This window comes from Elgaria multicarinata, chromosome 3 (assembly GCF_023053635.1).
Source record: "Elgaria multicarinata webbii isolate HBS135686 ecotype San Diego chromosome 3, rElgMul1.1.pri, whole genome shotgun sequence".
NCBI lineage: Eukaryota > Metazoa > Chordata > Lepidosauria > Squamata > Anguidae > Elgaria > Elgaria multicarinata.
Window position 1 is genome coordinate 61353538 of NC_086173.1, and position 27614 is coordinate 61381151.

The 27614-nt window shown below is 40.8% G+C and overlaps 1 protein-coding gene across 3 annotated transcripts in view; it reads left to right on the forward strand.

The window, feature by feature from the left end:
- Positions 1–27614, forward strand: part of SHISA6 (shisa family member 6) — a 304834-nt gene that overhangs the window by 56734 nt on the left and 220486 nt on the right. For all 3 annotated transcript variants that reach the window (XM_063120436.1, XM_063120438.1, XM_063120439.1), the window contains exon 4: positions 3019–3114. In XM_063120436.1, the coding sequence (XP_062976506.1) occupies positions 3019–3114 (96 nt within the window). The remainder of the gene's footprint in view (positions 1–3018; positions 3115–27614) is intronic.

The window sequence follows — 27614 nt, forward strand, 5'->3', positions numbered from 1 at the left end:
CAACTCCGAGTTGGAAGAAGCAGTTGCCAGTCCATTTAAAAACAATAACACTTAACTTTCATTACAGGGCAGCTTTGTATGCCCTATAGTTAGAGCTGACCTAATTTCCATGCAGGAGAAAGGTGAAATATTCAACGTTCTAAACATTCATATGCTAAAAATCCACATGTGGACCCAGGATGATGTTGAATGCTACCACCTCACCACCATCATGTGGGCTAACATGCATGCAGGTGTGTGTAATTCTCTATAAGAGCAAAAGAGAGAGAAACAAACAAGTTCTCATCTCCAGGCCCCAATGAAATGCACCCAAGAGTAATAGAGGAGCTGGCAGAAGAACTCTCATAACCACTGTCTTATTATCTTTGCGAAATCATGGACGACAGGTGAAGTGCCGAACAACTGGAGAAGTACTCATGCTGTCCCTATCTTCAAAAAGGGCAAAAAGGAGGAACCTGGGAACTACAGCCCAGTCAGTCTGACATCTATCCCTGGGAATTTTTTTGGAGCAGATTATGAAGAAGTCAGTCTGTAAGCACCTTGAAAACAATCCAGTGATTACTAGAAGCCAGCATGGATTTGTCAAGAACAAATCCTGCCAGGCTAATGTGTTCTCATTTTTTGATTGGGTAACCTGCCTCACAGACTGTGCAAATGTTGTGGTCATAATATATCTTGACTTCAGCAAAGCTTTTGACAAAGTGCCCCATGACATTCTGATTAGCAAACTAGCTAAAAGTGAGCTGGATGGAATAACTATTAGGTGGATCCACAGTTGGCTATAGATTCGGACTCAAAGAGTGCTTATCAAAAGTACCTTCTAAAACTGGGGGGAAGTAATGAGCGGGGTACCGCAGGGCTCAGTCCTGGGCCCAGTGTTCTTATACATTTTTATTAATGATTTGGATGAGGAGGTGCAGGGAATGCTTATCAAATTTGCAGATGACACAAAATTGGGTGGGATAGCTAATGCCCTGGAAGAGAGAAACAAACTTGTAGATTGCAAGCTGAATATGAGCCAACAGTGTGATGTGGCTCAAAAAAAGCAAATGCTATTTTGGGCTGCCTTAATAGAAGTATAGCTTCCAAATTGCGTGAGGTACTGGTTCCACTCTATTCAGCACTGGTTAGGCCTCATCTTGAGCATTGTGTCCAGTTCTGGGCACTACATAGAATCATAGAATAGCAGAGTTGGAAGGGGCCTACAAGGCCATCGAGTCCAACCCCTTGCTCAATGCAGGAATCCACCCTAAAGCATCCCTGACAGATGGTTGTCCAGCTTCCTCTTGAATGCCTCTAGTGTGGGAGAGCCCACAACCTCCCTAGGTAACTGATTCCATTGTCATACTGCTCTAATAGTCATGAAGTTTTTCCTGATGTCCAGCCGGAATCTGGCTTCCTTTAACTTGAGCCCGTTATTCCGTGTCCTGCACTCTGAGAGGATCGAGAAGAGATCCTGGCCCTCCTCTGTGTGACAACCTTTTAAGTATTTGAAGAGTGCCCTCATGTCTCCCCTCAATCTTCTCTTCTCCAGGCTAAACATGCCCAGTTCTTTCAGTCTCTCTTCATAGGGCTTTGTTTCCAGACCCCTGTCAGGCATGCATTAAGGTGGATTCCTGCATTGAACAGGGGATTGGACTCGATGGCTTTATAGGCCCCCTCCAACTCAACTATTCTATGATTCTATGATCTCTTCATGTGTTACCCAACACTAATTTTTCTCCTGAAGGAATATGATTTCTGCTCAGATGCTTATTTCAAATGATGTCTCACAATGAACCTTCCCTGCAACTCTCAAAGAAATGTGGGGAGCCTGCTGATTTGTATCCAGTATGTCTTTGTTCCATTCTTTTAGCTGACTTCCAACTTGAGTAGATGCTTAGTGGTTGGTAGGCAAACAAGAACAAAATAGAAGCCATGCCACAATAATTTCTTGAATTAGGAATTCACTGAATTCATCATTGATTCTCATGCCCAATATTGTGGCTCACTTGCTCTGTTCTCAAATGTGCCCCAGTCTAGAGTGTGGCATCTAGAATAGTGTCAGCATGTGATGGCCTCTGAGCCAAATCTGATTCCACTTCTCATTCTAATCCAAAGGTAAAATAAGGGCATGGAGGGAACCATGGGTGTATTATTGGATTGGCCACTTTGGGGCATGGCATCAGGGCCTTGGCCAGTCCTTCCCCCACCCCCATTCCGAGAAGGGCCTTCTGGAAAAACCAGTGGTGCACTGGAGTTCCAGAGCCTATGTCCCATTCCTATTCCAAAGGATATGATCCAAGGAGCTCTCAGAGAACGGAAGAGCCTGCTTCTCAAATGCTATCTTCAAACTACAAATGGACCATATGAATATTTTGGCATAAGTATTCATTATGAGGAATGCCTGTGAAGTGGCATTAACCTAGGAGATGCCCAGTGATCCTCTATTGCCTTGAATATGACCCTCTATCAGTGCCACTACTTGTAAATACATACTTCGTTTCAACAGTTGGGTAGATGTTGTGCAGAACAGAAAAAGAGGCAGAGAGCTAATGGTCTGCAGTAAGTACATAGGAAGCTGCCTTACACCAAGTCAGGCCATAGTCCATCCAACTTAGTACTGTCTACACTGAATTAAAGTGTCTCTTCAGGATTTCAGACAGGTGTCTTTCCCAGCTTGGCCTGGAGATGCCAGAAACTGAACCTGGGACCATCTGCAACTCTGCATACAAAGCAGGTGCCCTACCAGTGAGCTGTGACCCTTCCCCACAGAAAATGTTGGGAGAAAGGTCCAGAATTGATGCATAAGGAGCGGAAATGGGGAAGGGGCATGAGGTTGACACATATGTGACTAGGGTAGGATATGAGACTTTATTGTGCCAATCCCTTTCTGCTCCAAGGGCACTGTACTGCATTGCACTGTAGCTTCCCTTTTACATTCTTTTTCAGAGATGGAATTGTGGATATTGTTGAACTGGTGGTGGATGGGGGTAAATTGCATATGGTGATGTGCTGTTTCTCATCTTTCCTTGGCAGGTCACTATGGAAAGGATATTTATCGAAGTGGAGGTCCAGATTTCCATAATTTCATCTCCTCTGGATTTGTCACGTTAGGAAGAGGACACAGCAAGGGTACAGTGGAAACCATTTTTTGCTAAATAGAAAAGATGTGTTTGAATACAATCTCTCACTTGGAAACTTGGTTATGTGTGACGCCAGATAACAGTATTAGTGTGAAAGATCATAGGTTTACGCTGGAACATAGCGTTGCAAGTTCAATAAAGTGCTATAGGTGGCCACTTGAGTCCTGCCAAGGGAGGGATGGCAGGAGTGTCTGGGGGAAGTTGCAGAATGGCAGGCGGTCAGGCTTCTGTTGCTATTTGAAGCCTGATGGATGTTTTCCTGGGTACATGGGTGCAAACTGCCTGCCTTGCTGCCATTTGCCAAGGAAACATGGTGTGATGCCACCAGGGGATGAAAAGGTGGCACCATTCCAAAAGTGGGATGCTGTTGTGGCAGCATAGTGCATACTACTTAAACATGTACCAAATGAACAAATGCTTATGTCAGACACAGCTTGGAATGGATGCCAATAATTATGGGCAAATCTAACAGGAACATCTCCTACACAAACCCCACTAGGGGCGGGGGGCGGGATGGGAATTGCACAGGAGAGCAGAAGGTTCACAGCTCCCACTGATACATTACATAATAAATGTGTTTTTAAAATAGCCCAAAGGTACCTTCAAACCAGTGTAGTTGGGGATTGTTGCTTTTTCTTCTGTTCAGCTCAATAGGGCAGGATCTACACTACTGCTTTAAAACATTTTATAACAGTAGTGACAACTGTTAAGGCCTAGGACACATTCCATATAAAGTTTTTAAACCGTTTTCAAAGTGTCATATGGTGTAGATCTGGCCTAGGAAGTGATTTGATGTTGGGCTCAGGGCTTCACTGGTCAGATTGGTTAGTGGCCTCAGGAATTTTGTTTAGTTTTGCCTTGCTTTGCTTTCCCCTGGAACATGTTGCTTGGCTCTCACGCATGAGTCATCTAGAGATATGTGCTTCTTGAGTACCTTCTGTGGTTCACTTGCACTTTCCTTGTGGCATGCTGGAGTCTAGATTGCATAAGCTGATCTTCAGGGTGCCAGTGGATTCATGGCCCTGCCATGTAGCTGGTCTCTGGACTAGATGGCCTTTTGATCTCCTCTAGCTTTTCACTTCTGCAATTTCAATGGGATTTCTGCAAGAGATGCTCCTTATAGATTATGCCATAAGGTTACTGCTCATACTATTCACGGTTTCTATTGAATTTGCATCAGCATATTCAGTATGACAGGAGTGCACTGTATTTAGATATATTTCCTCCCACTCCAATATTGTAAGTATTTTTTTAAAAGTGATTTACTTAAGGGTCATATATTTTTGTGTGTCTACCTGATCTGTGAGAAATATAAAGATATATATGCACATATATAATATATATATTGTACAAATCTGAAAACATGTCAGTATCCATATCCTGCACTGTGTATGTTCTGTGTAACATAATTTGTATGCAGTACTATGCTGAATGTGCTGATGCGGTGATGTGAAATAGCAAATTATACATACCATACCATCTAAGAGTCATGGTGACGCTCACAGCTACAATCAGGAGCTTCTTGTTACCAGAACCTTGATGGCTTTTCTTTTAATCACTCTGTTGCCTCTGTGGGTGGGTTTCTAATACAATAAGATGTGAATTCTTGTTTTTAACTTTCTTGTGCACATTCCGTTGCCTTCAGACTGTTGAAGAGTGAGTTAACCTTCTTGAAAGACTTGAGGGGAGAGAGGGACAGCCCTCTCTATGCTGGACCACTCACTGGCTACTTCCAGGCTAGCTGACCATCAAGTCTTCTCCAGGGTCCACCTCACTCTGTGGCGCATTAGGGCATTGATGGTGGTCTGTACTGCTGGGCAGGCACAAGCCACATTGTTAATCTAACATTGTTTCCTGCTGACTCACTGTGAGATTGTTGTACATTTATATTATAGATGTATATGGAGATACTATTTCTATAGAAACAATGTACTGTATGTGGAGACATATTGTTTCATATTTCCATCGTTGTTGTTGTTGTTCTCATGGATGCTCACGATTCACAAGTTGTAAAAAAAAAAAACTTTCTTTTTCTGACATTTCTTGCTGTTTAACCAAATGGAAGAATACCTTTTCTTTATATGTGTTGTCCAAAGCAGTGTGAGTTCTGTCGAACTGTCACAGAAGAACCAATATATGTTTGTGTATTGTCTGTGTTTTGTGTGTTCAAATAAAGTTTTCTGAGGTGAAGGCAGAACCCATAGGATTGCACTCTCCTGTGGGGCAGGGTGGTACACAGGAGGAAGCAGAGACATGCAGCACGAAACTGATAGGGAATTAGAGAAAACATCTGGACAAAAAAAACAACCTTAAGAAAATGGACTTGTATGAACTTCCTTTGAGTCTACCCTTTCAAGGTTTTCACTGAGATTATAGCCAAGGGTGGCAGAGAGATCAGGCAGGGCTGGAAAGCACAATGCAAGGCATCCTAAAAGTCAATGTAGAAAGCTATAGGAAAACTCGCCAAAGCATCTCTTGTTATGTCCCAGGCATTTAAGTTTGTTTCCAACAAATTTGCTGTATATTACCTTCATTCCTTCTACACCGAGAAAGTTAAGGAAGACCTTTGCTTAGAAATGTAGGCCTGGTTGACAGGGCAGGAAGGCAAAGGAGAGAACACGGAGCTGGAAAAAATGTGTAAGTGATAGTGACTCCATGAAAGACAGGAATGTGGTGAATGAGCTTTTGCTATCTAGCTTTATCAAGTATTGCCAAGTCTCACTGTTTAATTAGGAGTCATTCTGAAATTTATTTTTCCCCAGAATGCTGAAACTTCTCTAGTAATGTAATTAATTACAGGTATTATATTCCAATTCTATTATTTTAGAAAAGTTAACTTTCAAGTCCTCCTGGATAATGAAAAGACTTAAAAATATCACCTACAAATATGCAAATTATTTTTAAGACCCTCCCCAATCCTAAGTATGTAAACTCTGAAGTAAGCCCCATTCATTTCAGTAGGACATTCTTCCAGTAAATATGTTTCAGATTGCAGCCTAAATCTAATTATACCTTCTTTGTTACTCTAGTTCATATATGTTATTAGGTTCATATATTTTTGAGCTGTGAGACTTGGCAAGCTGTTTGCAAGCTGCATCTGGTATGGCAGGTTTACGTTCTGTGTCTCATTCATCTGGCCTTTGTGACTTTGAGCTGTTTCAATGTTTGTGAGTAAGCAGTGTTGTTTCTGTGAGCTTCCTAGAGATACCGGGTTAGCCGCTGCCAAAATAGAATGCTAGATTAGGTGGGTACCTTTGGCCTGATCCAGCACAACAATTCTTACACTCTCAACAGTACTTTAAATGTATGTATTTTTTAAAAAGCCAATTGCAAGGAAAACTGTACTGGTGGGTTTGAGGAATACACATCCTGAGCCATTGGCGAATGCTGCTATTTGCATGCTACTGCCATAACTGTGTAAGTGTTGCCCCGCTTATCTGACTCTACTGCTTTTAATGCTGTAATCAGACATATCTCATATATGTCTGATATACACACACACACACACACACACACACACACTTTGTCCATAATTGTTGTACTGGCTGTAATATCTCACTACTGTTACCTGTAGACAGAGATGGTTCTGTCTCAACAAACTAACTGCAGCTCGAGGAAATAAGCTACCATCATTCCAGTTGCCTGATATAACTCCCTCTGGAGAAATGCAGCTTCATGTTATGGCTTTATCCCCGGTGGCTTCCACTTAGCATTAATTTACTGTGTTTAGTACTATGTTAGTTGGAGCTGAATGTCTCTGATTCTGCGCTTAGCTTTTCCTTGCAATAGGACACAGGTGCTGCCCCCTCCCCAGCTGTCTTCTGTGGTATAGTTGCGCTCTAAGGACTGAGTAGCTGTTTAATAGGGAGATGTTGTGGGGGGGGGAGCGGAGGAAACAAGCTATATGACATGGTAAATACCAAGGATATCAAACAGATGAATTGAGGGCTTTGACATTCCCCAAGTTCCTGAGCTAGGTTGATTTATGTTTCTGGTATGACACAATGCTGGATGAGTCATCTTAGCCTGACATTTCAGTCTATAAAATTGTTGCACAGCGTTTTCTCCAAACCATGGGTTGGGAATGTGCTCTTGTTCCAATGTACTTAAGGGAGAGCTCTCAAACCATAGGCCACCTGGTGATGCCAGTTCTCCCTGCACCAGGGTCCACATCTCAGCTGCTGAAAGGAGGGGGATGTGAATGCTCAAACTAATCACATAAGAAAAACATGCTCCGCATGATGTTCAATTGCTTTATTCAGTCTGCTTGCGCTGCTTCCATTCCCTGGAGTCTGTGCAGTACAAAATAATATCCATTTAAGGCTGACATAGTAAAGATTGCCCTGCATGTGTGGAGGAAAAATAGGCACATTGTAAGCAATTAGTTCATATGGCAATTGCCTGTGTAGATACATAGCCCATTTTCTCAGATTACAAATAAAGCCCTCTTATTTCTAACCTTAGGCCAGGTTTAGACATAAGAAACCATGGTTTCCACTACATGAACAAGCCTGCCTGAGCCTTGGGCTCATCCACTCCCTCTCCCCACGCTCCTCTCTCATATACTTCCGGAGGAGATTGAAAGCTTACACTTTTACTTTTAAACAAACCATAGTTCCATATGATGTCCAAACTGTAGTTTGTTTAAACTATGGTTTGACAAGATAGGATCTGAAACCATTGTTTGATCTTGGCTTGTTCTCACTATAGTTTAATCAAACTGAAGTTCTCCAGTGTTAGCACAGTGAACTGTGGTTATGTTCCTACTATAATGTGTGAAAAAGAGGGGATTGCATGAGCCTGAAGCTCATGCAGGCTCATTTAAATAGCAGGAAATCACAGTTTCCTGTTACCTCTGAATTGGCCCTCAATCTCAGTTGAGCATTGGGAACTGAATGAACAAGTACTGTACATTCTATATAATTCAAGGTATAGTTCATATATTAATACAGATTTAGAAATTTCATTATTCACCATTTTTAAGTACACCAGAGCCAGACCTTCTGTCCAAAGGGATTAATGGCACCAATGGATAATGCTGGAGCTACAGTATCTCTATTACTATCTAGAAGCTATTTTTAAACAATACAAGTTTGATTATCAGGTTTGGTTTGAGTTTGTGAAACTACAAACTGAGTAGCTCCATCAGGCCTGCACAATTTGTGAAGTACTAAGCTGAACACAATCCATGGCCATATACTGTGGTCTGCCATATGTTTGACAACTTTTTTTGCAGTTACAGGCTAATTTTATAAAACATGAGGTTTATCAAGCCCTGGTGAAATGCTTTACATAGTTTGTGGACCATGTTTGGCTTGGTAGATCACAAAATATGCAGGCCTGAGCTGCAGCTATGTCCATCATAAGCACAAAATCTCAGAAGTGTAAGTTTACTATTTGAGGGGGTTCCTTCTCCTCCCCATGTTCTTTCACACAGCCCCCACTCACCCCAAATCATTAGCAAAGCATGGATGCAAGTGTTCTGTGTTCCAAGCCACTAGTCAATCCTTACAGAGTTTGCATTATTATGTAGCAGGAAACATCCTCAAGGCTAGCATGGCTGATCATTGACAGAGGAATTGCTCAGTATTCCGTTTCCTTGCTCCTTGGCATTTAAACTTCATTCCTTAATTCTGTAAAATGGAGACAAGTGCAGAATATATTGTCAAGATTATTTCCTGGTAATTCATGCTACAAAATGAGGGATATTTCTCTGCTTTAGAATGTACTGTCAGTTGAGACTCTCAGCTCTCCTCAAGTCTGTCAAAAGGCCTCATTTCCTGCCATTCCCTTCCTTTACCCTCAGTCTCTGCAAGCTGATGTTTCCCCATATAGCCCTTCTGACGTCAGTTTCTTCTCTCTGGCCCCTTCTGATATCAGAAGGAATTCCACATAAAATTTCCCTCAGAGAATAGTAAGAAACTAGGGCTCCACACAGGTATATTCAGGAAACTTTGAGAAAACCATTCCTTGTCCCAGAGTGGTTTCGGAGATCTTGACTCACCACCATTCACGGGTCCAAAACTGTATATTAGATATCTGCAATGGCAGGACTTGGATAGAATGTTACTGTGCTCACGTCTCTCCAAAGGGTATTATGGTTTTTTAAGCAATGAACTTTGTAAAATAAGGAACATATATTACAAATTATGCTTTATAATGAAAAAAAATACTCTTAAACATGTGTATCCAGCACCTTTAAACATGGGTAGAAAAATCAGTCGCCAAGTTTCTCATATTCTAACATCTCCTGCTCAGGCTATAGGTTAATGTAAAAAGCATTAGGAGCATTGGATTCTCGTATGTATGAACACACACATTATATTTAAGGCCTTAACTATTCAGCAGCTATTGCCAATGACCTATAAATGAGTCAGCCCCTTCATCCCACAGCAATCCTGAATATTCCAGAAGCTGGTTACCTGGCTGAGGAGACCTGCCACCTATGCAAAATGAACAGGGCAGGATTAAATATCATGAGAGGGAAAAGCACAGAGAATAGGAGGGACTTGGAGCAGGAGAAGGTGGCTTGCAGAATATAGAATATTATTATGAGTATTTTGTATTACGTGTATATTTTTGGAACTCTTTTTAAGCCACTTTAGGTGTTTTTAATAGAAAAGCTGGATGCTGATGACAATGATTATCATAGTCGTGGCCATGAGGAGGCAAAATGAAAGTAGAAAATAGGCAAAGAGAAGAGAGGGAGGTGAAGGCAGGGGAGAAGATGAGAAAGGAAAGGAGGTGGACGACATTGCAGTTCCTGTATTCTATGTGTGGTCTAGTATGGCTTTTGTTTCCCCAAAACAGAAAGGAACAGGCAAGGTGGAATGCAAGGGAAGAGTTGCATTAGACTTTAAATTAAATTGTGAAACATTTGCATGTTCGCCTACATGCTAATTATGCCTGATACACATATCCTATTTTTTTCAACATGTGGTGGTTAATTTGGTGAATTATCCCACAGAACCCCAGACAACATTTCAAAGAAAAAAAGACAACTAAACTAGGATTTGGATAAGAACCTTTTCTTCAGGTCAGCCAGCAAAATCCACAAAGCCACAGACTTCACCTTCCCTTATCTTTCTTCTTCTCCCATCAGTTCCCTGGGTGCTGTCCATGGTGCTGGTGCCTCCTTCATGACATCTTCCCCCCCGAAAGTGGCAAAATTTCCCCTGCAGGTTCTCTTCCAGACTCACTGCTGGCTGTGTCTCCGTTGCATAGCTGAAATAAAACAAACCAGCTAAAAAGCACTTGTAGAATTAAATCCATATAAATGCATGTGTACTTATGTGTGTGCCCAACTTTACCACTGAGGCTCAGCTTACATGTATACAGGACAGACTCTCTTGCTCCCATACCTTCGAGGAGTGTAATTAAGACCCTCTTCCACTGTGCCACTTCATCAAATGCCTCTGTGCCCTCAAATGACTCTGGTTCATTAAACAGTTAATGTGCTGCCAGTTAGATGTGATTAAAGTAAGCTGGAAGGGATATAGTCTCATAGCAACACCACAGTTCCCCATGAATAAGCAATGCAAAAATGGAGGTTTTGGCATGTAGGCTCCCAGTTATCATTAACACTTGTTAGCAAGATCACATTGGCATGGGGTAATCAAATTGCAGTCATCTGCATTCTAATGAATCAGTTTATTGTCTTCTTGGATAATATCTATTCACTTTGATTGCATGCAACATATCCTGTGCATGAGGCATCCTGTTTTTTTATTTCTAATTAGTGGTAGCTGATCCTAGTTTTTGCAGGCAATTGCATATGTTGTTAACAGGGCCGCTAGGATAACATGGTGAACATCATGGAAATATTCCACTAATGCAGGAAGGCATTAATTCTACTCTCCTTAGACATGATAGTTTGTTTATCTGCATTCTTTCTGAACAGCTTTGCTCAACATGGGCCAGCAGGAGGGGAGGTCTGCCTCCGAGGCAGGCTGAGGTTAATATCTGGCTGAGGCACCTTAAGGATGCTTGGAGCAAGAGCTGTGCTCCCAAGAGCATATTCCTATAGGCATGGAAGGATCTAACATAGAAGGGAAGAAGCCACCAAATTTATGTTAGCATTATATTTTTCATTTACTCAGGAACAACCAAGTCGATAAATGCAACTTTTCAATTTTCCTCAAAATACATGGGGCACAGCTGGGAACTGTGTAGTCCAGCTAATCCTAACCTCATAAGCTACACCTATTGCCTTAAGCACAGTCTGTAGCATAAGACCAAAAACTCCACAAAAGTGGCACCTATTCCAGTGTTCCATTAAGCAAGCTTTCATCTTCATTTTACAAAGTTGCCTTTTTCAGATTTCAGCTGACATTGTACAGTTGGCAGGTAATGTTACAGTTAGCTCAGGGTTTTTTTAGCCCTGCAGTGTGTAGTGTTAACTCTGCACTTAGTTGTTTTGTATCTCACTGTGTTTTGTTATGAAATTGGCACTCTTTGGCAAGAAATTGAAGATACCAACAATGGACCTCTGCCAGCCAATTCAGCTTTAGTGATGGATACAGGGGTAAGAGTTCTTAAGTATAATGAATGATAGCTGTCAATAACAGGGAGAAAGAAGCAGACATTGGCAGTTAGGATGGAGATAGTAACCTATAGTACTTCACTTTTGTTCATGTCCAGGGGATGGGCACAGGGACCCATTGGAACTTCAAGGTAAAAGAGGAGCACCTGTGAATCTCAAAATATAGCAGAGAAACTAAATGAGTTATTTGCATCTGTCTTTACACAAATAGAGAGGAATTTACAGTTGTCGCTATCATTTTAAGATGACAAATCCAAAAAACAGAACAATCGTATTCATTTAATAGGAGCCTGCCTACAATTAAAACATCCGGGTAGGCAGGTATTTATTTTATTTTTAGGATTATTAGCATAAAAGCATCTGAGGCATAATTTCCCTAAACATATAATTAGAATAAACCATTAAATAGAGACTAGTCAAACACGTAAACAAACACATTTTTTTTCTTGGAAGAATCCAGATAGTTTTTTAAAAAGAACAGCCTGTTCTGCAAATAAAATCAAATATTTTGAACAATACTGCTTACTTCTTGAACTTTCAACACCAACTTTTTAAAAAAGTATATATGTGTGAAAACGCCATGTCAAAAAAGCTAGCATCCGGTTAAGTCTCTGATTAAAAAGTAAGGAAGTGGAGAGTAGGTGTGGATGTTCAGTACTCAGAATGAAGGGAGCTATACAAGTGCATGTCCCCAAATACCATTTTTCCAAAGGAATCTGGAGATGAATGAAATCTTTATTGCTAAAAGCGATAAGCCGTCACAATTCAACATCATAAAAACAAGTAAAAAGATAATCTAAAATAAATAAATTAAAAATTGATGATTTAAAGTAAAATAAAAATAATGAACACAAATGGAATATGAAGATAAAAGTCACATTAACATACATTAAGAACTTGCAAGTGGGGAACTAGATCAGTACATATACAAGAACGAAATGTCCAGCTCTCTATTACGAAACTTGTTGGGAGTTTGGGTGCCTAGCTCTCAACTTACTTGCAGCTAAGGCGAATTTTGCCAAAGGAATCTGGGGAAGAAAAGGGTTGACCAATTATATATCCATTTTTGAATAAGATAATTTAGACCAATCTGGCTGGGGTATGCTGGGAGTTATAATCCTGTGCACTTGGTGGTCAACAGGTTGGGAAAGGCTGTTTAGACAACTATATCTAAATCGGACTGTGATGAGCTGTAGAAAGAACACAGAGCCACACTTGGAGACAGGAAGGAAGACAAAATGGTAGATGAATTTCTGCGTTGATGTTAGGGCCAGACTGGGTCCAAACTGGCTTGATGCTCACTTCAACTCCAATTCAACATGGGAGGCTGAATCCATTCCACCACGAGTGTCCATTTCAGTGGCAGACACATAAAACCCATATAGCTGATTTGTTTAACACTGTTTTGAAATCAACACTCTGCTTTGGATTTTGGCCCTAAGTTTAAACAAACAGGAGAAAATGATTTTGCATACAGAACACCTTTGAGTTTCTCTACTATTACTAATTCTGGTGGCAAGTAATATAATTCAAGTAATGGCATAGACACTCATGGAAGATAAGAATATCAATGACTGAGATAGCTAACTTGTGTGTCCATTCTAATAGAGTATTCCTAACACTTTAAACTGCAAGAAGCTGGGAGTGAATGATGACAAATGAGAGATTTATGAGAAATTCGTTTCAGTTTGTTTTTTATCAGGATTTACACAGACTTGGACACAATCTGCAGTCAAAGTTCATTCATTTCTGAGCTTGTAATGTGATGCATAGACCAAACAAATTGTGTTCAGCATCACGTGTACTTTTAAAAACGTGCGTAAATACACTTTAATCAATGGGAGAAGAATGTGTACATTTCACAGATTTTCATCTGAAAAGAAGAAAAACCAGAGCTTGCAATCTGATTCGGACTTCAGTCAGAATGAGCGTAAAGATAGAAATAAGAGAACTTCAGCAAACATGGGTTTTGCTGATTCGTGCAACTCTAAATTGGCAATGAGTAGTGTATTCAAGTTTTACATTGTTGGATGTACTATTGGTTTCATACTGAATTGCCAGCTGCCATGTTAACCTTAAATCACCAGTAGAATGATGAATCATATACATAGGGATGCTTGAGGATTGAGTTCGGTCATGTTTCTAAATGAACAAACCTGAATTGCAATTCCCAGACTAATATGTTGATCAGAACATAGTTATCCTGTTTCCAAACTTCTCTAAATTTTATGATAACAGCTCTTGGCTCAAAATACTTTTTTAAAAATCTCATTTTTTCATGCGTGTGATTTTTTAAAAATGTGAATTGGTAAAGAAACAAGATGGAACAAACTTATGAATGAACATGAGTGAATCTAACACAGAACAGAAATAGACTGATCGGTCCATTTCTACATATACACACGCAAAAATGCACACACACATATATACACAGAAAGAGATGGAAGTGAGGAACTAAGTCAAGGGCCCATTCCCCTCCTATATGTCTCTTTATCTCATATACAGGCTTAACAAGTCATGTTTACATGCCCACCTTACGTAAATCAGACATGCCAGCAGTGAATCAGTATTTGCACTCCCACAAACCTCCTCACCTGCCCACCTTTTGGGTGATTGGAAAATAAAATCTTATTTGTCACAGGAAATAAAGAGATCATTAATATGGATGCAACTGGCATTAATTTGTGAACAGCTGTGCAAAACCTGTGGGCTTAAAGGAAAAGAGCTACCGATGTCTAAGCAGTTGGCTTGTTCATAGTTAAGGCAGTGCCATGTGCCACCACTGTGTTGCACACCTGGGCCTTTAAGACATCCCTTGTCTCTCCTGTCCCTCAGTGGCTTTATTTTTGTCTTCACGATTATGCAGTCATCTAATGAATTCCCTTTTCTTTTGCCTTGTGTATTATGTCAAAATAAATCAAACTACTCAAAGGAGAAGTCAGCCTATTATTGAGTGCCCTTTCCTGGGAAAGATTCTGTCAGTTACATGGCTTGGTTTTGGCAGTTGGCTTTAAGGGTGGGAATCGGAGGTTGCCTCATTGCACTGTTGTTACACATGTAAACAGGGAGCTGCTTCCACATTCTCTTTGAAAGCGTTTCTCTTTTGGTATTTATTGACTGGTATTTGGTTGGGAAAGTGGGTCTGTCATTTCCTGCATAGATCTCATTTAGCTCCTTAAAATTGGTGCTTTGCCTGCAAAGGATTTTATGAGAAATTCAATATTCTCAAAAGGGGGGCAGGAGACATAATCTAATTCCTTTTCCAGTGTTTCTTTTACAATTAACTCAAATTGGATCTTACAAATAATAAATACAGATATTATAGAATCACTGAAATTGTAAGGATGGAAGTTCTCTGAAAGTCAACTAGGTCAATTCTTCAAACTGAACCTACCCCCCTACCCCCCCCCAACCAATACACCTAATAAAATTAACCAGTATCATTATTCAAATGAGAAGATAGCAGGAGCAAGCAACATGCCCCATATTATATGTGTCTATAGGGGGGAAAGAGCAAAATATTAAGAAGCAATCAAAGAGACTTTTCAAGCAGGTGAGCCATACTACATAATGCAGGGTAAAGATGTATATTTATGTATTGCTGACTTTTGAGTGGCATTTTATCCTTTTTTTAAAAAAAAAATCCTCCTGAGGCATTTTATCCTTAAAAAAATTCCTCAGTGAGGAAATCAATTAGCTTCATAGAGAATGACTGATTTATACCTGGATACTCTACATTCAACTGAGACAAGCATTCTAGATGCTATTGCTCCATGGTCCATTGGGATCCTCATGCTATCAATAAAAGCATTAAGGAAAACTTGTCTGTTGAAATTAATACTACATAATTTAGCCCTTTGACACAACAAACCCGTCATTCCTGTCCTGTCCACCTCTGAAGCCTCAGGTAAAGTGAAGGGAAAAGAATAAAGCCTTGGAGGGACAAAAAATAATTCCAAAATTTCAAAGGCCACCACTGAGAATCAAGATTACACTATGCTCTTCACTAATTTTTTCCTGCTTCATTTTAAAACTAATGAGGTTATTGTCTCCTGCTAGAGTTCTAGGGGAAGCATTACTTAATCATAAGAACAGAAGAAGAACCATGCTGGATCAGACCAAGGATCCATCTAGTCCAGCACTCCATTCATTCACATAGTGGCCAACCAGCTCTCGACCCAGAACCGACAAGCAGGATGCAGGTGCAACAACACCCTCCACCATCATTTCCCAGCAACTGGTGTATATAGGCTTACTGCCTCTGATACTGGAGGTAGCACATAGCCATTAGGACTAGTAACTGTTGATAGCCTTCTCCTCCAGGAATTTATCCAACCCCCTTTTAAAGCCATCCAAACTGGTGGCCATTACTACATCCTCTAGTAGTGAATTCCAGAGTTTAACTATGTGCTGTGCAAAAAAGTATTCATTTTATCTGTCCAATTAGCTTCATGGGATGACCCCAAGTTCTAGTATTATGAGACAGGGAGAAAAAATGTGATCCTATCCACATTCTGCACATCATGTATAATTTTATACACCTCTATCATGGACCTTATGGGTAGAGAGTACTTGATAGTTAATATCTTATATCTGATATTCAAGAAGGTATGGGCCTACATAAACGTAACCCATAAATATGTGTAGAAAAATTGGGACAGGTGCTTTTTGGAAGGTTTTGGGGAGTTTTAGGCCGCAAGATTCAATTGATTAATCAGTCAGATTAACCAAATGTCAATGAGTTGATGAATTTAAAAGATTGTAACTACTAAATCAGGCAGTTTTTTAAGTTAATTATTTCTAAAGTAAGTACTAATAAAACAGTGGGTTGCAGGGAATTATTCTATTGACAGGGTGACCCACAGGTGCACTATTTTTTTAAAAAAAAAAGAGAGAGAGAGAGGTGGTGTTTTTCCCCAAAACAATCATTTTGTTGAATTTTGTTTTCTAAAAAAATACTTTTTTAAAGAATGTTTTATTATTTACATTTCATTATATGCTTCTTATGCATAATAAGAAAAGAAAAAAGCACTGTAAACATAAGAAAAATATATAAACAACAACTACGGGACAAATTGAAATTTGGAAAAAATTAGAATGGCATATTCTAATGGCAAATATGCCCCTGAAAATTGGCATATTTTCCTGACAATTCCTTCTTTTAGAAATGTTTTCTCTACTTCCTTCCCCCGTTTTTGTCTGGCAAGAACAGACAGAGGTGATGAGATTGGGTGGGTGGGTGTGCGCGACTTATAATTCCCTCCTATTGTTTTTAAAGCAGGGAAAATACCGACAAAAGCAAGAGGCCCAATCCTGGGCCATCATAGGGGAACCAAGGTGTCTTAGATTCAGCAGATCGAAGGCTACCTCCAACCCACACCCAGAATGCCCCAGTTTTGGGACTACCATCACCAACAGAAATATCACCAATGTTAGGTTTGCACCTGAGGACCTTTCTGAGGATCTTTTCTCAGTGGGAGGGAGAGGAGGGAGAGGAGGGAAAGCCAGTCTTCCAGAATTTGCTGCATATGTTTGCATGTACCATTTAGTTCAGACTTCATAATCCGGCCTTGATAATCCCGAGGAAGTAAAAGGAGGCTGGAATTCTTCCAAGCAGCAGTCACGCAGGAGTAAACTCAAGGACTTGTTCGCTCACTATGCATAAACCTGCAAATAATATATGGAGCCTTGCGCTGGTGTCAATAATTGCATGGCTGCTTCAAATGTGATTCAAGTGAAGAATATGAATAAAATGATCCAACACATTTAAAATGTTTGTGCAGATCTGGGCACATGCATTCTTCCAATCTCCCATGCATAACCAGGGATTTTCCACTTCAGTATGCCCACAGTTATGATGACTAAGGAAAAACAACAGCCAAGGAAGCCTTCAAGTATAAATACATCTAATAAACTCAGAAACTTACTAGTGTCAATAAGCAGTCACAAGACTCCTAGCTACCCAAACTTAGTTCAGGTGCATATACTTACATCTGCCACTACTTTAAATTGTCAAGACAAAATTCATGGTTAAGATCATAGGTCCACCCATTTTTATTGGGCTTGGTAGCTAATCACTGATCTTAGTAGCCAGTGAAGTCTTGCTTTCTTGTTTTCTGTTCCACAGAGGCAAAGTATACTTTTTTATACCTCTTGCCACCAAGGTAGGCTACAACAGAGGAGCAGCATGTTGTGTGTGTATGTGTGTAGTAGTAGTAATAGCTCCTCTCCTGCCACCCATGACCACAGGCACTATACACAGCCTAGCACTGTTTTGCGAAAGACATGTTCTGCCTTCCCTGTACTGCTGGAAGTTTTCTGATGAAAGGAAATTATTGCTCTCATGGTGAAATATATTAGAGGTTTTCCTTGATGGTCACCAGAATTATATTTATGGTCACTACCTGGCAACTGGATTTGAGGACCCCTGTTCAAGACTTACATTTTCATAGGTTTTGAATTATTCTGGAAATGTTATGTAAGTTCTGCCATCCAAACATACCTGTCTCAGTTCATTTTTATGAAATTGAACTGGACCAGCTATTTAAACTTTCACATAAAATGTTCTGATTCCTACTTATTCTAACCTGTTCTAGAAATACATGTCCTAATAATTTTGAGCATAGCATTGAACTCAGAAATCTGGAACATCTCCTCAGTGACTTGCTGATTGGTTGGTTGGTTGATTTGATTGATTGCACTTTTAAACCACCCAATAACCAAAGTTCTCTGACTAGTGTACAATACATTCAAAACATAAATTATAAAGAATAAAACAATGAATAAAAATGGCACATAATAAAACCAAGATCAAGCCAATAGTAAAGTGTAAAAACACTATATACAGCACATAAAACCAAAATAAAACAAGTAGCAAAATAAAAGTGCAATGATGTAAAAGCCCAAAAGCCTTTTCTTAAAATGCCTGCAAGAATGAAAAGATGCCAAAAAGGTGCCACGTAGTGCCAAAAAGACCATGATGTAGGCAGCGAGCAAGCCTCTCTGGGGAGGGAATTCCACAGATGGGTGCCATCACTGAAAAGGCCCTCTCCTTTGTAGACACCTCCCTCACCTCATTTGGCAAGAGCAACTGGAGGAGGGCCTGGGATGATGGGAGGAGACACTCCTTCAGGTAACATGGCTGTCAGCTATTTTGTGAGCAGCCAAGACTCCACCCACACTCTCATGGGTAGTTTCCTTTTTAATTTCCCAAGTGCATGACCATGTACTTTGTAAACATTCTCCCAGTTTACTCTAGACAACCTCAAATAAAGTATTCTAAAATTTGTTAATGATGCCTTCCAACATGCTGTCACCATCTTGTTTCTGTTACTCTTGTTTCAAATAAAACTCTGGAATAAAATAGCCCCCAGGATTAACCTTAAAGAAATACACTGGTTACCTCTCTCACACCTGAAGGTTTGCAGTGCTGTATTGCCTATTTAAACAATTCCTTACTCTCTTACAATAGCCACATTAATGCCATTGTTTCCATTGTAAACAGTTACTGGTTATTATAATGGTATAAGGTACTGATCAGCTCCCCTGGAATGCACATAGTTCCCTAACAAGGCCAAGGGAATGTAGGGAATAGAATTCTTACTGAATAAATATACACTAAGCTCATGGAATCATAGGGTCTGAAGGGATGAGGGCATCCAGTCCAATGGAATCAGTTACCTAGGGAGGTTGTGGGCTCTCCCACACTAGAGGCATTCAAGAGGCAGCTGGACAACCATCTGTCAGGGATGCTTTAGGGTGGATTCCTGCATTGAGCAGGGGGTTGGACTCGATGGCCTTGTAGGCCCCTTCCAACTCTGCTATTCTACGATTCTATGAAGGCAAAACCATCTGTCCACCAACCCAAGTTATGCCAGGATTGTCCAATTGATATCCTTGACCTGATTTTTATGCTTCCTGGCCTTCCCACAAACTAAGTGGGAAGCAGGACATTTCTGACCTAAGAGAGTCCATTAGGTCAAAAGCAGCATAACTACTCATGCACTGGTTTTGATGCGGGAGCTCTACTTCCCAAGACCATCTCAAGTGCCCTCCACTGCTGCAAAAGCTCATTTGTACTGAGAGAAGTATATGCCAGATAAAAAGCAAATGTGCTTTTGCCTAGACCAAAATCAGCAAGTGAAATTGCACTGTTTCTGACCTAGCAGGTATCTCTGGATCTTCTTCTCATTTTCATGTGGAGAGGAGGGGTACTTCCCAGGATCCACCCCATAATGGCTGGGGTCAAAAGACATCATTATGAGATAGGAGCTTTCTCCAGCAGCTTGGCTGTCTAGAGCCCACCCAGGCTGAAGAAGATGGCCATGTTGACCTATTGAAATCAATGCCACAATGTGCCACAAGCAAAGGTCAGGTGCATTGCGGAAAGGTGCTTACAGATCAGTTCAAAAGGACTGTAGTAAGTCCTCTTGCTGCAGGAAAAAGCAGAAGACCCCCATGGTTGCTACTGGTTTGAACTGGGGGATATGCCTTACCAATTGAATTTTGTGAACACTTAAATCAGACCAAGAATATGAATAAACCCATCAAGCAATTGATCCAAGGGGAAATTTAATTGGGATCATTTCCATGCCTGATTGTGGCAGTTCCTTGTTCATCATTGTGACAGTTCTGATGTCACAGAAGAAGTGAAAGAAAACCTCTTCCAAACCTGACTGTGCTCCAAGTGAGCCATCAGAAAACAAATTGAAACAACCTTTTTCAGCCAGTGAATCTGGACTACCCACCTTTCAGTCAAAGTTCTCACAGCAGGAATGAACATTGTGAAATCAGCGGTCTACTCTGGCTTCATGCAGTTACACAGAAACGTTGTGAATCATTTGTCATGTCTCTTGCAAGTTAGACTCTTGCCCTGCCATCACGTAAACAATTGGGTTTCCCAGACTGAGCGTGTGAACATTTGACACATTCCATGACACATCCAGTTCCTCAGTTAATCAATTATCAGTTTCAAGAACTGAGATCAGACACCCATGTCACTGAAGTTGAACATTTTGTACCTAAAGAATTCATTGAGACCTGTCTCTTACCAGTTACAATCACCAATACCCATACCTATTACTCACGTAATGGTATATGATGGGACATGTATGCCTGCTGTTTTTGCACAGATCTATTAGATAATATATTGTTTACTTAAATTCATTTTAGCTGTTTACATTGTTTTGATTTTTCTGTGTTTAAAAACTTAGACTATTTTTATTATGTTGTAACATTTATTGTTTTGTAATATTTTTATGAATTGTTGTAAACCGTGCAGAGAACTTTGGCTATGGGATAGTATAGAAATAATAACAACAACAACAACAACAACAACTTGCCCATGGTGCCATTTGGAAACACCAGCAGAATAGTTCACAGTAGCCTGAGGCAATTGTAACACAAATCAGCAGGCCAGGAACAAGAGTGAAGAAAGCAGCTGTCTCATTTGGGCATTGGACAACTCCTTGGTGCATTGCAGGGATGCTGATTAATTTTTTGTTAAACCTTCTTTGCCTGTATCGGGGCAGATCTTTCTATGGGAGTGTGTTCCGGTGATAGCCACACTATTCATCCCCCTTTGGATAGCAAGGAAAGACAATGATGGGAGCCTTTGTTCAACCTTGCTGTTGCACTTATCACTCTCAAATTGATGGAGGTTGATCTTCAGACGTGCTTCAAACATGGTCCATGTTTTACTGAAGTTTCAGTTTTCTGATTTCCTGGGACCATTCTCCATTTTACAAGATTTGTGTTTTATCCCTTGCAGTTTTATAATTAACAGCACACCAATACATATGCAATCAGTCCAGTATTCTGAGATTTGTGTGTATCACCTTCCATTAATTATCAGATTTGAACTCCACAAAACTCTGTTTGCAAAAATGATGGCTCCATATTGGTACTCAATTGGTACTGTAACTTGCATATACTTAACTTTGGGTAATGTACTGAGGTGATTTAAGACTCTTGACACAAAGCTCTTCAGTGGCACAGTGAATGTAATATGGATTTATTCAGTACAACAAGTATGGATGGCCCATACCACTTGGATAAAATTATGGTTTCTCAGGAGCCATGGAAGATCCCATGGCAGAACATGCTACAGTCATTTCAGACTTCCATGTCTCTGATCAGGAATGTGAAAGAGCATCCTGCTATTCTTTCTTCTAGTGGCACTCATGCCAGTTCTGAGATTCAAGGTCAAGCTCCATCAGTTTCTAATGACTATGGCCATGGAAGCCTAGAGGAGAAGATTCATAAAAGAGTCAAAAGAATACAACAACTTAGGAAGAGCCATGCTGAATCAGACCAAGGTTCCATCTAGTCTGGTGTCCTCTTCATACAGTGGGAAACCAGCTACCTGTGGGAACCCACAAGTAGGACATGAGTGCAATAGCACACTTCTATCCATGTTCTCTAGCAACTGGTGTATGTAGGCCTACTTCTTTTGATACTGGAGATAGCATATAGCCATCAGGACTAGTAGCAATTGATAGCCTTATCCTCCATGTGTTTGCCCTTATCTTCAATGGTATATGTATATATTCTGTCACGATGATAGTGATGTATCACAAGAACCCAAAAGTATCCACATGTTCCAGTTTTCCTCTCTTATACTTTACAAAGGGCAGATTTCTTTACCCCAGGAAGGGAAACCCAGCACAAAAAGGGGTGGGTGGTAAGCACATCATATAGAATATATATCTCAGCAATGTGTGAATAGTGCCAGGTTTCCCAACTTACAGGCCCATGTTCCGGCCTCCTCAATTAGGCTATATTTATCTGGGCATGAGACTGACTGCTTTCCTGGTAATGAGCAGCAATACAGAGAAATTAATGGGTGATACTGCAGGCGATTTTACACTTTTTATTGGTGTAATAAATGCTTGCCACAGTAGGGCTAATTTTTGAATAGAACTGGAATCTGAGAATTGTAGGGTTGAAAGGGAACAGAAAATCATTCTTACCACAAGTCAAGATCCTGCATACATCCTCCTAGTCTCAGATTAACTTATGTAATCCAAACCACAATGGATCATAGATTCATAGAGCTGAAAGAGACCTGTAAAGTCAGCTAGTCCAATTCCCTGCTAATTCAGGAAGTCCATTGCTACAACATTCCTGATAGGTGAATTACAAACCAAATGCCTGCCTTATTATTGTACACTATACCAAGCAAGTGAGTAAGTGTTACCCCAGCACTTAGTGAAGGTAGCAGATGTCAGGAAAGGGACGGGCAATATTTGCTAATAGGAAAGTAGATAGAAGAAAGGTCCCAGTCTTTTTTGCCTCTGTTTATTCCTGGAAAATCCAGGCATTGAAACTAGGATGACCACTTAGACTTCATCCAAAAGGAGGAAATGCATCTCCAAAAAAAAAAAGACAAAAGAGGGAACATATTTGCATAAAAATTGTATATGGTAATTTTATATAGTAAAGCAAATTTATAAATAATTACTATAATTGAAGTAGAAATACAGGTGACCCATGTGCCTGATCAGTCTGCAGCCCCGGTGTTGTTAATAAGCAGTTTCCAGGACCCAGGTCTCCCGTCTTATGACTCTTTCTCCTTTAACTGGCCTTGGACTGGACAGCCCTTCAAATAGAGGATGCTATTAAATAGAGAACTGACCTCTGTAAAGTAGGACAATTGGCCACCCTAATTTGAACATATATGCACCAATCAGAATTGATGACTCTGCACATGTATTTTACCATCTACTGTGTTAATGTGTGGATTGGCCATGAGGCTATGATATTCACAATGGGGATATGTGGCTGTAAATGTTTGTTTTCTGTATCATGTGAAGTGACCCTCTTTGGCTGCAAATTGCTTGGTACTGACTTCCTAGAGAGAAAATTGGAGTTCTCTCTATAAAAATTAGGATTGATGAGCCAATGCGAGCTTTTTCATGCAACATCCATTGCACAAAAACAGGGGGGAATGACAGTTTTATGGGGTGGTACTCAGATAAGCAGCAGTGCCTGTGCCAATCCACCTGTGATGTTCCTCTGGAGAAGGAGAGCATCAGCTAGATAAAGAGCCTTAGAACAATGAAGTAAACACTAACACATTCTCTAAGACTAAAGACTGTTCAGTCTTTTTATTAGGCAAATAGCTTTGCAGTGATGCAAATAATACATCACCCTGTCCATGCCAGAAGACACTGCTGCCCCACACTTTGAGAAGACCTGCAACTGTGCTAAAGCAGAAGCAGGAGGGTAAAGAGTTATAGGTATCAGGTATTATTGTACATCAAGAGAACAGGGAGTAAGTGCAGAGGTCTAGAGACACACACTGGCTGCAGGGCCTTCAAGACACCTTCAGGGCAGCTAGGAGCAGTGTTGACACCTAGGGCCTTTTGCTGGTCAACATCAATTTATGTTTTAAATGTGGGCAACTAACCTCCATACCAACAAGTCTGATCAACAAAAATATAAACCTGCTCCTGATTAGCAGGAAGCAGAGTTTTAGCAATGTGGCTTTCCCAGTAATATTTATCTCAATGAGTAGGGCCAACAAAGGGACTCTATAGTCCTCTCTGCTTCAGAAACTAACCTTCTCTTCCTTTCAGGAACAGGGTGAAGCAAAGGATGTTACTCTGTCATCTATGTAGATGGGTTCTCCATAGGAGTGACAGCTTGGAGCAAAGAGTTACTTCATCTCTCTTGCCAAACCCTTAAGTTCTCTTGCAGAACACCTCTCCTTGAACAAGCCTGTCGCTACCTGGCATTGCAAGGAAGTCCATGATGAATGCTCCAGAGAAGCAGAATTGGGAAAATAGGGGAGCAAAGCCTTGCAATAAGACTGAATAATACTGGGTCTCACTTCCAGACAGACACAACATAAGAACATGGCTTCTTCAAACTCTTTCCAAAGTTTAGAGATAGGGCCTGGACTCAAGCATTCTCCAGTGACAGGCTGATTGGAGTGTGAAGCAGCAAAGCTTTCAGGGAACAAAAACAGGCTAAATGTTTATGGTGCAACACACTGTGGAGCTGTCAAGGAAGGCCAGAATACTTTATGACTGCAGGAGGAATCCTTCCACCCCTGAAATGGTGATAAATTATCTCATGTTTTTTCAGATATCTGGCATTGCAAAGAGGATACACATGCTAAACTTGGATGAGTTGGATTTGTGGTTTATTTGGGATGAGAATGCATCTCGGAGAGACAAACATCCCCAACTGCAGTACAGTCTCTTGAACCAGAAAAGCACCAGAACAACATGGCATTCCTTCATCCCCCACCACTACTACCAAGTATAGCAACATCTAGGGATGGGGAAGTAATTTCTTCAGTTTGCAATTTAATGCGAACCTACCTAATTTAGCACTTTTGATCCATGATGCAAACTGAAATTCAGTAATCCTTTTGGAATTCACAAAATTCCAAATTTTGTAATGAAGTTCTCCAACCAAAAAGCACATACAAAATGTGTATATTGGGGAAAAGAATGTTTAAGTGTGCATTACATTAGGAAAATTGCCTGCAGAAAATGTATATTGGGCAACATACATACAAATATACATGTATTTGAAGAAATATACACAAAAATGCTCGCAAATTTTTATACTCTTTTACAGTTTGGTCCTATGCAAAGTTAGGCATGCCAAAGTTCCCTAAAACCAATAAATTGTATCTGTGGCAAATAGCAGGTGGGGCAGGGGTGAATGGCATGGGAGAAGGGTTACATCCCTTTGTTCCCCAGAGTCATAGCTCCATTCCAAATTAGAGTCACCACTGAAGGACTGTAACTCAGTCATAGAACATTTGTGTTGCATGCAGAAAGTCCCAAGCTCAGTCCTAGGTTCAATCCCAGGCATCTCCACATTAGGCTTGGAAAGACTCCTGTCTGAAACAATGTGGAGCCTCTGCCAGTCAGTGTTGACAACAGTGACCGATGGCCTGAATTGGTATAAGGCAGCTTCCTATCTTGCTATGCATCTAGCTATTAAAAAAAAAAAAAAACCCAACAAGGGTGACCCAATCACAGATCTTTCACCATCATACCTACATGGGCCTCTCAAGCGGCATAGGAGTTTTAGGTTTACGCTAGTGATTTACAAGGGTTCTTTCTCAGCCCAGATCAAGATAAAATCTTCTGGATGCTTCTGAATGAATGTGAAAAGACTCTCTTTACTGGGATCACATAAGTCTCACACAATGGTGGCTCAAGCAGGTTTCGGGGGAACGTACTATTTGGCTGGTTCCAAGCAGTGCTCAAGGGGGAGAGCCAGTGCCCTTACTGGTGGGTGTCACGGTGGGCAGGGGAGGGGAGGAGGAGGATCTCACAACATGCTGATCGTGAGATCCTCCCCCTCAGTCCACATGGGCTGTGCAATGTCAGCCCAGGCATCGCGCCTGTCGCGGCAGCCTTTTTTTTTTTTTTTTTACAGACAAGAAAAACTGGACAGCACTCACACTCCAGCTAAAATTAAATGGTTAAAAAATAAGGCCTCCACCCTGTTTCCCACCCCTACCCCCGATTGGCACAGAGCGCCTGAAGAGCTCCATGCCCCATACCCAGTTACCAGCTACTCGCGTTTACTCACGAGGAGCCAGGACAAAACCGCAATGGCTGCCCACACCTCCCGCGGTCTTGGGACGATCCCAAAGCCACAGGAAAAATCAGGCTAAGAGCCGTCCCAGTTATCCTGGGGAAATGAAAGGATCCTCCCTCCCTGCCCCAGGGATCCCTTGTGCATCATGTGGATGCACAGGGATGATCCCGGGATGATCCCTGGGATAAGGCATGGTCTAGACATGCCCAAGGAGGCAGGAAGTGGATGGAACAGTACAGATGGCCAACAGTGCCCAGCATGGGCTGATGATGTCATCAGTAGAGAAATTTTGAGGCTGGGGGCAGGATGTGGAGTGTTGTTGTTTTTACTGCTTTGGGGGGATGGAAATTTTGGGGGGAAATGAAAAATAAACAATTAATTTTTTTAGAGTTCTTTGAAAATCTAAAGTCACTTTCTTCCTTTAAGACAGCCTTCCCCACCCTGGTGCCCTCCAGATATTTTGGACCTCAGCTCCCATCTGTCTCAGAAAGCATGGCCAATGGTCAAAAATGCTAGGTACTGTAGTCCAAAACATCTGGAGGACATCAGGTTGAGAAGGGTTGTACCTTTCTGTTCCTAAAGTTATTTTATGTAGAACTTAGTTTGCTCATAATTATATTTTAAAACTTTAAAAAGTAAACTTAGTAAATTTGTAATTATTGTCTGAATAGTTTAGAATTACTGTAAATGACTGCTACAGTATCAGAAACACAGGGCTCTATAGAACAAAACCCAAACTGTGACAAATGTACATTTATTGTCAAGAATGCACAGTGTTGACTCTACTGACATGTTTGGGAAACTATCAATACAGTATATTTTAGATCAATAAGTTTAATAAAGAATCGAAGAAGTAACTGTTCTGGGAATCTTACAGAGAGGATTAATAATATTCCCCCTTCCCCATGGCTTCATTATTTCCAGACATTTTACATCCCTTTCTATAAAAGTGTTCTTATTATATAGTTTTTAGAAATCATTTTGGGGAGGGGGAGTAAAGGCTAGGTAACAATATATAAATTCTTTGTCTTAAATTCTAAAAGGAAATGTTTCATAATCCAAAGCTGTTCAGTTTTTTTTTTGGGGGGGGGAACAAAAGCAGTCTTGGGGGGCGGGCATTTCCCCCAAACGTTTCTGTTTCTTCCCCAGGCCTTCACATCTCTAGTCATTAGACAATACTAGCCCAGGGCACTGCTGACTGATAGACAACCCAGCTACCTCCCACCTCCACTGCCTGCTAGCCCTTCTCTCCCAATTATCACTGTTCCCCAGTCCACAAGCTCCCACTGGCTCTATACATGGTAAATGTCCAAGAGCTGCCAGAAAACATATTTAAAATATTAGAAGAGAAAAAGGAGCAGGAGGTTTTTGCTTTTTTT